Consider the following 12463-nt stretch of genomic DNA (forward strand, 5'->3'; position numbering starts at 1 on the left):
GTTACTAGGAAAGGATCTAGAAGACAGAAAAGGATAAATCCAAAGTGATAGTCGTGGAAATAAACTACAACTTGCAGTCTTCAGATTTCAGACTCCTGAGGGCCAAACCTTGTTCCTTGTTTGAACCCCTGGGACTGCAATAGGAAAAAGGATTTAGCACTAATTAAAAGTAAATCAAAACAGCAAGAGGTGTGGATTCCTGGCAGGAAGAGAAGTGCCTCACACATTAGCCTGACTCCGTGGCACGTGTACCTCACCCTGTCCGACACTCGATAGTGGTGTCGAGGTTCAGCTGAGGGTGCTGCAGCTCTGGCTTGAGACGCGCTGTCCCAGTACGAAGCTTTCTCAAAGCATTCTTCTAACCAGGCATCCTGGTCCTTCTGCGCTATGAGTGCTCAGAAATACAGCACAGCTGTCATACAGACACAGATGGCATCAAGTCAGTTCACCACTGACATACACTTTCCCCTCACCTGTGCTACCAAGTAAATTGTTAAAGGCTTCTTGCAACAATGAATGGCACAGCATACAATGAATCCTTTAGAGAAATGGGGCCAGTCAACCAGGGGGTGTAAACTGACACGGGCCCATTGATTACACCAGACGATCTCCTGCCCTATTTCTAGTGTTCACAAACCAATTAAGGGCAAACAAGACCCAGCAGTCCCAAGCTATACAGTAGGAAATGTATGTAAGGACTCTTTCACCCATGTGCACGAATCATTCGAGCCAAGCCATCTGCCTTCCTCAACCATTTGCCTTTGGGGGAAGTTTGGCCTCATCTTCATTTACCAGAAAGATAAAAATTGTATATTGTTATTTCCTGCAGTTGATGTGCCTTGAGACAAGTACACTGAGGTCATGACTTACCCAATACACTCAAGCCCCAAGATTTTGACAGTATTAGAAAATAACGACTAGTTTTTCCTTGCTAGCTACAAAGTTAATTAAGAGGTCTGTTCCTGCCGGGGGTCCATCCATACCAACTGGGGCTCCATGCAAAGCAAAACCGGGGGTTAAGGGTGTAACTGGGAAGCCCTGGGTGAGAACTGAGCAGCCAGGGTCCCTCCTTACCGTACACAAGAGCACACCGGCAGATCCACCCAGCTAACAAGCTGTAGCATGCACCAGGCCCCGAAGGTGGGGCATGGAAAAAGGGCATGGCTAGCTCCCAAGCCAACACATGGGTATGCTGCCCTCAGCACAGCCAAGAGCCCAGCCCTGCTGCCATTGACATGAAAGGGAGCTTTGCCATTGATTTCCCACAGCAACATCGTCAGTGCCCCAAATGAGCAATTACAAATTGGCCAGGAAGTTTTGTCCACCGGCACTCTATGGGTGGTCTCAGATATGAAAAGCCGCAGTGCCTTGCACCAAGGCTGGGAAACAGCTCGTACAGGATTTGCTCGGTCAGTCTGAGGCATGCATATGCCAGGATTTTTTGTGAACACTGGACTCTTGTCTCTTCCCTCCCAAGCAAGCTGTGAGAGCATAGGCGCCATCCTTTTTAATTATGGATTTCGAAGCACAGGGCGAAGCAGCCTACTTCTAATCAGAAAGGTAATCAAGGCCCTTGCTGTATTCCAATAAGCCTTAAAAGATCCCTGGCAAAAGGACTCATTTAAAAGTTGGGGTTATGCCCTATTTTTGTGCCTTAATGATTAGCAAAAGGCTCAAGGGGTTGTGGACTCCCCCCCCGCCGTTTGCCTTAGAAACATCACAAATGGAAATTCTGGCTTTCCTTGCTTTTGCTGAAGGGCTTCCAGAGTGTCTCAGTGTTGTGACTAATGGATGAGGCAGTGGGCAATGACTCTTCACACAGACAACCTGTCTCTCTCAGGTGGTCAAGGCCCAGACACAGCTTTTCTGGGGGAGGGAAATCACCGCGGGGATCCCTGCCAAGATGCCAACCCACTTCATCCCGGCAAACGTGTGCAATTTGCCTTCTGTGGAAAAGACCACAAGATCTGTCCCAGACTTGGTTAAACCCCAGGAACTTGTGGGAGTTTAAAACCATCTGCTCAGAGGCCTGGTGCAGCGCACCTCCCACTGACAGGCCCCCGCCCTCGGTTGCATGGCTCCATTGAGCATCCACTGGCCATCGCTATTCCTGGAGCCCCAGGAGATTGAGAAACAAGGCTCCAGGCTGTATTAAAGCCATTTGGACAGACTAGGGAAAAACGTGCCCAGGCTTTACCTGTGTGCAGCCCCGGCAGGCCTATCTAATCTCTCCCTCTTCCCACTGAATAGACCGCAGAAAGGATGATGCTGGGTCTAGGTCTGGAGAAGGCTGTGGGAAATACTCCAACAGGACAGAGAAGGGAAAGCCCCACTCAAAAGATGCCCTCGCTGGCCTGTAGGGCTCAAGAGGCCTTGAGACAGCCTGAACAATGAGTTGGAAACAACTGACTCAGTCTCTCCTCCCCTCTCAGTTGCTCAGGTTTTACACCATCGCTACTGCTTACAATAGCACCTATTGTCAGAGAGCTTTGTGAGCATAGACGGGAGCTGAATTTCTAATGTGCATTTCTAGATACAAGGAAAAAAAAAATCAAATGAGTAGACACAAAAGCAGCATGTTTTCCCTTGCACAGTACTCTTCAAAAAGGTAAAAAACTCAGTTCCCCCAAAATTAGGCTCTGCCCCCCCATCCTCCAGCCTGACAATAGAAAAATAATGGGCAAGGTGGTTCCCTTTGGCCATGGATTACAATGAGGTTGTAAAGGGGTTAGTAAAGGACCCGATTGTGCAACTTCTTGGATTAGGATGCATGTTGCTCACTATTTCCACATGCCATCGATTGCTGTATTGGAGTGCCTGAAATAATATGGACTGAATATTTAAAACCACAGGAGGCAAACCCTTATCTTCCACAGGAAAATAATTATTTTATTAAGTATTTTAAAACAACTACTTAACATTTACTCAAGATAAAAATATGTACAATATCCCACCTTCAGAAAGGCTCCAAAATATAAACACTGTACCTCTCCCCAGGGAAAAAAAAAACAAAAAAACCCTAACTCTTCTCTTCAAAAATATCCCCAAAACAAAAAAACAAAACACAGAAATACATTCATAGTTCTCACGTCTTTATGCTCAAGTAGTTATACAAATAATAGACATCTGAAACGTATTACCCTTTAATATATTTATATAATATATATTTTATATATACATATATATTTATAACAGGATTTTACAAATAAAGGCAACAACTGTATACCAAAAAAAAAATCCAATAAAATAAACATTAGAACACAATCTGCAATCAAGCATAGTGCATCTCAACAGCTGGTGCAATGGCAGAATGAAATGAGAAACCAAACAACGTTTACTCTGGACACAATTTCTCCAAACTAGTACGGGGGAAAAACATCACTGCTTTTTTTGTTGTGTTTTTTTAAAGCCAAATCCAACACAGTATTTATTCAAAAAGAAACTTCTTTTTCTATGGTGCCGAGTCCCCTCTTGGTTCTAGGAGCTGTAAACGGGGAACGTGACAAAGTTCTAACCAACTTTACTTAATCATTTTGGCCAGGGATTACCAAGAAGCCTAAGGGATTTAGATGCCCAAACCTCACTGGGATTAGGCTCCTTTGAAAAAAAAAAACAAAACAAAACCTAGCCTTGAATTTTTCAAAGGCACTCAAGGGAGAAAAGTCAGGGGGTCTATCTCTGGGGACCTCCACTAAATTCTTTCCTCCCATAAGAACTCTGGATTTGACCCAAGATGTGAAACAGCCAGTTGCTGGCTATTCCCCAGCTAAAGTGATTCTTTAACCATTTTGATTTCAGATATAGCAGACCCAGAAACAACTGTACAGCAGCAGTAGAAGAAAGGTCTACGATCAGGTGCAACGAGCAGAGAGATCCGTGGGATATTTTCTCCATCCCTCCTGCCCAAACTAGCAGCTTGAGTTATAGGAAGTGCTGCATGTTATTTTATTACTTAGATGTGCACCACATAAAGCTTCCAAGCAGCATTTACATTTTTTTCTTCTTAAACATTCAGCAAAGGTGTGGAGACAAACCCGTCTTAAATCTACCTGAACCACTGACTGTGCATTACCAACCAGTGATTGCTACTCTGATTTTTTTTTTCTTTTTTTTTTTTAAGTGGAATTAACACCAATGCTTAAAAAGTGTGTGTGTGTGTGTGTGTGTGTGTGTGTGTGTGTGTGTGTGTGTGTGTCAGATCTCACATACTGGCAACTGGGTGGGGACACAAATCAGCTCAGCTCAAGCCATTGGCGGCAGGCCATTGCTTCGAAAAGCCCTCATAAGAAGTACCATATTTTTATATTCACAGACCCTAAAACCTAAATCCGCCTTGTGGAAATTTTTTCACAGCTTTGAAATATAATCCTAGCGGGCTAAGTCAGCTGTTGCTTGGTAGATGGGGTGGGTTGGGGGTAAAGCACAAAGAAACCTTTTTTTTCTTTTTTCCTTTTAAACTCTTCTGAATGGCTAACCTGGTGCATCCTTCATCCTTTCCCAAGCTATCTGAGGAGTCAGGGAAAAGAGGATTTAGCTTCCTATACACAATGAACCTTATCCCCACACCTCAGTCCAGCCACTATATAAAACTGACAGTCTCAAACTTTAAAAAAAAAAAAAAAAAAGTCACACTCTGCTTAGTCTTTGGTTTCCAAGTTCAAAGGAGGAATTTGCTTTAAAGCTTGAAGCAGGGCTGAAGAGTCGATAGGGGAATGGGCTGGTATAGGGGAAGGGAGTCTCTGAGGCATCAGCAGAGGTGGAGAGATTTTATCCGGGTTCATTAACCCGGTAAGTGCTGCAGCAGAGGCTGGGAGACTTGGATACAACACGGGCACAGACGCTGGGTACCAACACTTCTCTAGCATCGGCAGATAGGCCGTTGCAGATGGCGGGATCAAATAAAAAGGTAGGCACAAAGGAGGCTGGTGAGGGTGAGGGCCCAAAAAGCTGTTTGAAGAGCCAATCATATCACTGCTAAAATGGCCTTCATCTTCTGAAGTTTCCATCCTGGTCCGTTTGGCGGGTGGGTCCTCTGTCTCCTGTTTAATAGAGCTTATTCTCTCTTGCACAGTATATTTGAGTTCTGTATCCTTTTTGAAATACTGTTGATCAGATTTTGAGTCACTTTTCTCCAGTTCTCCCCCATACCCACTGTCTGTGTCTGTGTCACTGCCACTCTGCTCTCCACTGGAGTGGGCAAAAGTCCTCTGTATAACAGGCACACAGTTTTTCCCATGTCCCTCAGCCATTTTGGTCAAAGAGCTGGACTTCTCCTTCAAGTCCACCACCATTTTGGGGGACATGTCTCCAGATTTTCGGCTGCCTCCGCCCTGAAGGACTTCAGAAGCCATTCGGTGTAGATGATTGACTAGCTGGGAAGATTTCAGATCCTTGCTATTTTCATGCTTTGCCAGGTACTGCAGCACTTCCTTGGCACACATTTGGAAACCAGATCGAAACATTTCCTGGCTGGAATCAAGGTTTCTTGATGACAGGTCACCTGAGGAAACATTAACAGAAACAAATTAAAAATTAACAAAGTGCTAAATAGTTCCATTATCATCATCACAGTGTGTTGGTCCGAAGACACTTGGCCTCCATATTAAGCATCCATTACAAAGAAGCTAGGTAAGTGAATCTGACTTCATGCTACGGTCAAGCTGAATACCCATTTTTACCATATCCATCTAAGAATGAGTCTTCACAGACAAGTTTCGCTTTTCAACTCATTATATGTGGCAATCAGATGCTAGTCTGAGAAGAACAGCAAAAAAGACTCATCAGGAAAACACCTATTCCACAGCCATCAGAACAAAAAAGAAAGTGCAAGAGTTCAAACTTTACCCCTCAGTTCCAGACCCCAGGGAGGAGTGGGCTCAAACTTTGACAAGTGACGCCAGCTCTGGCTGCATAACTCTACTGCACGCCCTGTGGCTGTGGAAAGAGTAGCAGCCTTCTTAGAAAAGCTGATTTTATCCTACCCAACGCAAGCAAGTGCCGGAAAAGATGGAAGTACGAAACAGACTTAGAACATCAATAAGCCCTTTAGACTGGTTCCCCCTCAAGCTGTGAAGGGTAGGCAAACTGATCACTGGAGAAACCAAAAAAGTATGGATCAAACAGATGCTTTCATCTGTTTTTGAGAAGAAAAAGTAAAAGCTCATCAAATCAGTGGAAAGATTCTGGTCAGCATATCTTTGGATTAGGCCGCCCAATAACAATGTACTTCCAAATGAAATATTTTAATATCCAGTTGAACTGAAAAATGAAAAAAAAAAATCATGGCTAAGTATAAGTTAACCAAATAGGGCAATACAGAGTCTTTTCTGCATTTGGGCGCACACATACATGCTGCAGGGAAGAGTAACTAAAGGAGTGGGGGAATGTGCTTACTTGTCCCTTCTCCAAAACCTAGTCTCCTAAGTCACCCATATTTCAAAAGGAGCTGAAAGTGAGTTCGCTCTGCACACTAGGACTCTCACGTGATACAAGCATGACTTGAATACTCACCAGCTTGTAAACCACTCTGTAACGCAATTATTTTCTGCTGCTGCTGCTCTATGAGATTGGTCAGTGCTTTCACGTGTTTCAAGGTAAGTTCAAGAACCACTGCCTTCTCCAAGTGACCTAAAGTCTGGAAACAAAAGGACACATAAGTACGGTTCTGATGAAATGAAAAAGAGTTACCGCTATGGGAGAGAGCTAACAGTGTCCCTACTCTGTGGGATCATTTATCCTGAATAATAAACTCTGGAGTCAGAGCTGCTTATTATGTAAACCATAAAAAAAAAAAAAAAGGTAGTGGTTGCAGAGAAAGCTGTAGTTATGTCTTATGAGTATTTTGAGACTGACTACATAGCTCGGAGGAAAGTATCTTATTCATCTGTTCTGTTGCCCCTGCTGGTATCATGACCTTAACACCAGGGACTCCAATCAAGGGTCCTTTGAACAGCAATAGGAGAGGGGAGACCTGCAAAGTGGCAGCCAAAATAGATTTCCCCATAAAGTTCTGCAATAAAAATATAATTAAAAAACAAAACAAAAAAAAAAAAAAAAACCAAAACCCAGCCCCTTAACACTCATATTTTGAAAACTAGAAGTTCCGAATGCAGGAGAGGTTGCTACCTTGAAAAGCTACTCCACTATGTGAACGTAGCAAATCATTTAAATCTTGGCACTAGGTAGCACTGAAATAAAGTCTACAAGGACCGGACTCTGGGATAAATTAGGGATTGCCTTGTAACTGGCGTCTGGTCCTACTTTGCAAAGAGCGGCATGAAGCATTTCCAAGGTCCAAAAGGAAATGCCCAAACCTTCGCCAAACGATGTTAAAATTCAAGCGTGCATCAGTGACCTTTACAAGAGGCCCGATTTTACCATAGCAGCGGCTCAGGTCTTATCTTTCTCCCCCCCTACTGCATTACAGGTATTGGTATAGAAATTCACTGCCTTTGCAAGGAAATCCAATGCTAAAGGAAGATCAAAGTGGCAACTCCAGCCAAATCTCAGCCTTTCCCAGCCTGCGCTGCAATGGTGAAAGGAAGCCTCTAGATGGCACGTTTACTTGCACGGAAATCCAGGAAAATCGCACGTACCCCCAAAAGGAAGAGGAGCTTGGCCAGTAGCCAGATTTTCACTTACTGTAAGTTTGAGATGTTCTGGCAGGAGATCTTTCAGTTGGGCAATGCACTCATTAATCCTATCCCGCCTTTTCTTTTCTATCAGCCTGTGGGGCAACTTGTAGGTCTCCTGCAAACCAAAAGTGGGGAGAGAAAGGTGGCTAAGTCAGTCAGCCCGGATCCCAAATGAGTCCCTAGCACCATGGAGAGACACAGCGATCAGAAGCGATCTAGAAACTTAAACGCGACCTCCCAGCGTTGCCACCAGGGAGCTCGACTGACTCTGCCCCTTGCAGAAGCATCGCTCAACTCCTGCAAAACTCGGCTCCCCTCCTTCCCGGCTGCAGGAGACGCGGGGTACGCCGAGCGCAACCGTCCCGCAGGCGAGAAACCTGGAGGCAGGGCAAGGCAAGCGGTCCCGGCTTCTCCCCCACCCCTGCGCGCGCCCTGGCAGAAGGGCACCCCACGGCCACCCCAAATCTGGGGTGCGGGCAGATGGTGCGGGCGAGGCGGGCTCCTCTTACCTTGCTGTCCTCGCTCCTTTTCAAGCCTCGCCGGGGCTTGTAGACCTGGTACATGTGGGCGAAGTCCAGCCTGCGGACAGGGGGAGAACAAAGCGGCATGAATTTTAATTGCCCGCGGGTGAAGTTCAATCCCCGTCCCCCCCGGGGCCAAGTTCAAGCCCATCCCCGGCTGGGGGCATCTGCAGCCCGCTGCGCGCCGCAGGGCCGGGGCTTACCCGGGCATGTCGGGGCTGTCCAGGGCGGGCAGCTTGCCCAGGCACACGGGCGGGGGCTGGGCGCTGGGGATCCTCTCCATGGCCGGGCGAGGGCTGGTGCTGCGGCGCGGCGCGGCCGGGCGGTGGCTGGGGCCGGTGCAGCGGGCGGCTCAGCGCGGGCCGGGCATGCCGCTCCGCCGGGTCGGCAAAGACTGAGCGAGCGAGTGAGGAGTCCGGGGGAGGCGGCAGGCTGGGTTAAATGGGAGCGGGTGGGTGGATGGAGCGACGTGTTCTACCCTGTGACTCCGGGCACGTCTGGCGGCGGCGGCGGCGGCGGGGAGGAGGGAGGCGGGCGGTGGTTGCCGTCACATGAGCCTCACGTGGCGGACACCGCTTCGCCCCCCACCCCTCCCCCCGCCGGAGCAGCCGGCGGCTGCGGCCGGAACGTGCGGGGGAGCGTCCTGCGGCCGGCGCCGCCCGCCCCGCGGCAGCCTCGGCGTGCCCCCTGTGCCGCCGTGCCCCCTCAGTGCCCCCACACACACTTAGTGCCCTCAGTGCGCCCCCAGTGCCCCCTCAGTGCACCCTCAGTGCCACCTCAGTGCACCCTCAGTGCGCCCCCAGTGCCACCTCAGTGCGCCCAGTGTACCCTTAGTGCCCCCAGTGCCACCTCAGTGCCCCCAGTGCACCCTTAGTGCCCCCTTAGTGCCCCCAGTGCCACCTCAGTGCGCCCAGTGTACCCTTAGTGCCCCCAGTGCCACCCCAGTGCACCCTCAGTGCCCCCAGTGCACCCTTAGTGCCCCCAGTGCCACCTCAGTGTGCCCCAGTGCACCCTTAGTGTGCCCCAGTGCCCCCCAGTGTGCTTCCAGTGTACCCTCAGTGCCCCCTCTGCACCCCTAAGTGCCCCCACACACAGTGCCCCCAGTGCCACCCTCAGTGAGCCCCCAGTGCACACCTTAGTGCGCCCCCAGTGCACCCTCAGTGCGCCCCCAGTGTACCCTCAGTGCCCCCTCTGCACCCCTTAGTGCCCCCACACACAGTGCCCCCAGTGCCACCTCAGTGTGCCCCCAGTGCACCCTCAGTGTGCCCCCAGTGCCACCTCAGTGCCCCCAGTGCACCCTTAGTGTGCTTCCAGTGTACCTCAGTGCCCCCAGTGCACCTTCAATGAGCCCCAGTGCCACCTCAGTGTCCCCAGTGCACCCCAGTGTGCTTCCAGTGTACCCTCAGTGCCCCCTCTGCACCCCTAAGTGCCCCCCAGCGCACCCTCAGTGTGCCCCCAGTGCCACCTCAGTGTGCCCCCAGTGCACCCTCAGTGCCCCAGCGCCTCCTCAGTGTGCTTCCAGTGTACCGTCAGTGCACCCCTAAGTGCCCCCCCCACACTTAGAGCCCCCAGTGCACCCTCAGTGTGCTTCCAGTGCACCCTTAGTGCCCGCAGTGCCACCTCAGTGAGCCCCAGGTGCACCCTCCATGCCTCCTCAGTGTCCCCCGGTGCCCCTTCATTGTCCCTCCATGTGCCCTAAGTGCCTCTTCCATGCACTCAGTGCAGCCCCGGTTCCCCCTTAGTGTCCCCCCAGTGTCCTCAGCGCATCCCCAGTACCTCTTCTGTGTCCCCTCAGCACGCCCAGCTGCCCCCTCAGTGCCTCTTCAGTGTCCCTGGCTGCCTGTCAGTGCCCCTGCAGTGTCCCCAGCTGCCCCTTCAGTGCCCAGGGCTCTGCCATCAGGGGAGGAGTTCCCCTCCCCCCCAGCCTGGGTCCTGGCCCATGAAAGGAGAGTCAGGCCGTGGGCACAGCCTGAGCCAGCGCCCCTCCCCACTCCCCCGGGGGTTTCTGGCTGGATGGGGAGAACCAGGGTGGGCTGCAGGGCTGCCCCATGGAGGCTGGAGCAGGGCATCCAGCGCCAGGGCTGTCGTGCGGAGGGCACGGGACACTCCCGTGGGAAAGCACTGGGATCTTACATAAGGCAGAGGTGTGGCCGGCTTAGTGGTCTGAGCCGAGCCCAGCAAACCCGGCCCTCCCTCCTCTGACACCGGTGCCTTTGACCTTGGCCAAGTCCCTTCGGGGCTGTGCCCCAGCTCTCCCATCTGCTTGGCAGCGCCGGTAATACTAACTCACCTCCCTCGGAGGGGTGTTGTTCAGATTAATTAGTTGACGTCTGTAAGAGCACTTTGAAGCGGCTAAGCACCGGGTATTATTCTGAGCAGAGCGGGCAGGGCTCCAAGTCTGTGGAGCACAGCAGAGGCAGAGCACGCTGGCTGCACCTGACTGCAATGTGTTGAGCTTATTATCCGTGTTTAATGGAGTAAGGCAGGGCGGGGGAAAGGCATTCATAAAACGCAGTGCCAAAAAATGACTCTTCTGAGCACTTTCAATTGAAAAATTGCCACGAGCGGCAGGGAAATAAGTGAGAGAGGGCCCCAAAGTCACCCTAGGCAAATGCTTTACCACCCTCTGAAAGAGACTTGCCACCCCAGCTGAGCTATTACATAATCGTGGCAGCTCTCCAGAGGGAACAGACACAGAACATGCTACATCTGTTTTCAATGTATTTAGCCATTATAAAAAATGTCTATACTTTGTAGTAATCCAGTGGCTAACAGCTTGATAAAACGCAGCTCCAGATCCAACACATTGCGCCATCCTTAGTGATTTCCACATGCCGTTGTGCGGCTGGCCCGGGAATATCCCAGCCCAAATGTCAAGGCGTGGGAATGGCACTGAGAGCAGAGAAGCATTTGGTGATTCGAACAAGGCAACATGCAAGACGTGCGAGATGAGGGGAGTGCAGCTGAGCCAAAAGGGACAGAAATCAGGGTGAGGGGTTGGTTTTGCTGATACCACAGCGAGGTCAAAGGCTGATTGAGTACAGCTTCACTGGCAACGTGAGCAGGACAGTGAGGGCCCCAGAAATCCTCATGCAAAAAAGGAAGGCGAGGCATATTGCTCACAAAGGAAGCTGGGTTGCCCTGGCATCAGTATCTCTGACTCATTTACTGAGTGGAAGCAGGACCAAATGTGTATCAATTTATGGTAAGCCCTTTTGGTGGTAGGAGCTCGTATCCAGGGTTCTGACGGGGGGTCAGGACTCGTAGATTTTGGTCCCACTGCTGCCAGAGATTTGCCATGGGACTTTTCGTAAATCACTTAAGCTTTCATGGCACAATTCTCTGCTTAGTTAGGTTTCTTTTATGCTGTTTGGGTACCACATATGGGCCTTAAATTGGGTATGGATGCCTTTGAGGACATCTCTCTTCCACTCAGAGCCCACTGTAGCAGTGGATGGGAGTATGGCTGAAGTCCATTACACTACAGGCAGAGCTGAGGTTGCTGTAGCTCAGGCCTCATCTACACTAAATAAATAAATAAAAATCAGCCTTCCTATGCTGGTGAAGCCTGTGATATTACACCATTATATGGTACAGGCGTATGGGTAGGTATCCTGAATATGGAGAGCATATTCCAGCATGGTTTATTTCCCTTCACTGAACTGCAATAAACATCTGTATGCAAGAAAACTGTGGCTTCGCTAGTGTGTTATGGGGGTGGGGAAGAGGGGCCGGAAATGGTACTGCTTTAACCACACAGGCACAGCAAATTTGGCAAAACTTTTAAGTATACACAAGGCCTTAAGTGGAGAGCCAGGAAGCCCCCTGAAAAGCATCCAAACTCCACAAGTTCAGGAACAAAATAGGCAAGAGCAGGGCCAGCCATGAAAGCATTGCAAATAGCAGGACTTACCTATTTTCGTGGGGTTTGGGGAGGTTTAACTCTTTGATCCCTTTGATTCTCGGATGCAACTGTTATGCAAATGCTAGCAGTGCTTATGGTGGTGTCGCTGCCAAAGCAACCTTTTGATTTCGAGGGCTGGGATCATTTTCCTTGCTGCACGTGGCACAAGTAGAGACAAGCTCACAAGACACAGGGTATATTTATCTAGATAACGTGCTAACAAAACTTGGCACAGAAGGTTTGTCAAAGGTTTCCCTATCTCGTCCTGTGACTCCTGGGACCGTCAGGAGCAGGAGGTCAGCAAGTGCTTTGCTGGTGAACAGAGATAACGTTTTATGCTAGTATAGGTGGCATGTTCGTTTCAAAGTACACCATCATTGGATGAGTGTGTGGTTGCATGAGAA

At 49.7% G+C, this 12463-nt stretch overlaps 2 protein-coding genes across 5 annotated transcripts in view; one reads left to right on the forward strand and one right to left on the reverse strand.

Moving 5' to 3' along the window:
• Window positions 1–3071: 3071 nt before the first annotated feature.
• BHLHE40 (basic helix-loop-helix family member e40) lies at window positions 3072–8675 on the reverse strand. Its single transcript, XM_090022299.1, has 5 exons — window positions 8359–8675; window positions 8144–8213; window positions 7642–7749; window positions 6511–6634; window positions 3072–5500 (listed from the first exon to the last, which is right to left on the reverse strand). Exons 1-5 carry the CDS (start codon window positions 8436–8438, stop codon window positions 4638–4640), a joined length of 1245 nt encoding a protein of 414 aa, XP_089878425.1. The 5' UTR covers window positions 8439–8675; the 3' UTR covers window positions 3072–4637.
• The window catches only part of LOC149855902 (uncharacterized), a 60303-nt gene continuing 55595 nt past the window's right edge, over window positions 7756–12463 (forward strand). For 2 of the 4 annotated variants that reach the window (XR_016438512.1, XM_090022301.1), the window contains exon 1: window positions 7756–8027. Coding sequence is in view for 1 of the 4 variants with exons in the window: in XM_090022301.1 (XP_089878427.1) it covers window positions 7822–8027 (206 nt within the window). In the remaining 3 variants the exon portion in view is untranslated. Of the gene's footprint in view, window positions 8028–8425; window positions 8562–12463 lie in introns of those variants that run through there. The other 2 variants (XR_016438514.1, XR_016438513.1) reach the window with 2 other exon arrangements.

Source organism: Crocodylus siamensis, chromosome 11, assembly GCF_052110815.1.
Source record: "Crocodylus siamensis isolate JL-2025a chromosome 11, ASM5211081v1, whole genome shotgun sequence".
NCBI lineage: Eukaryota > Metazoa > Chordata > Crocodylia > Crocodylidae > Crocodylus > Crocodylus siamensis.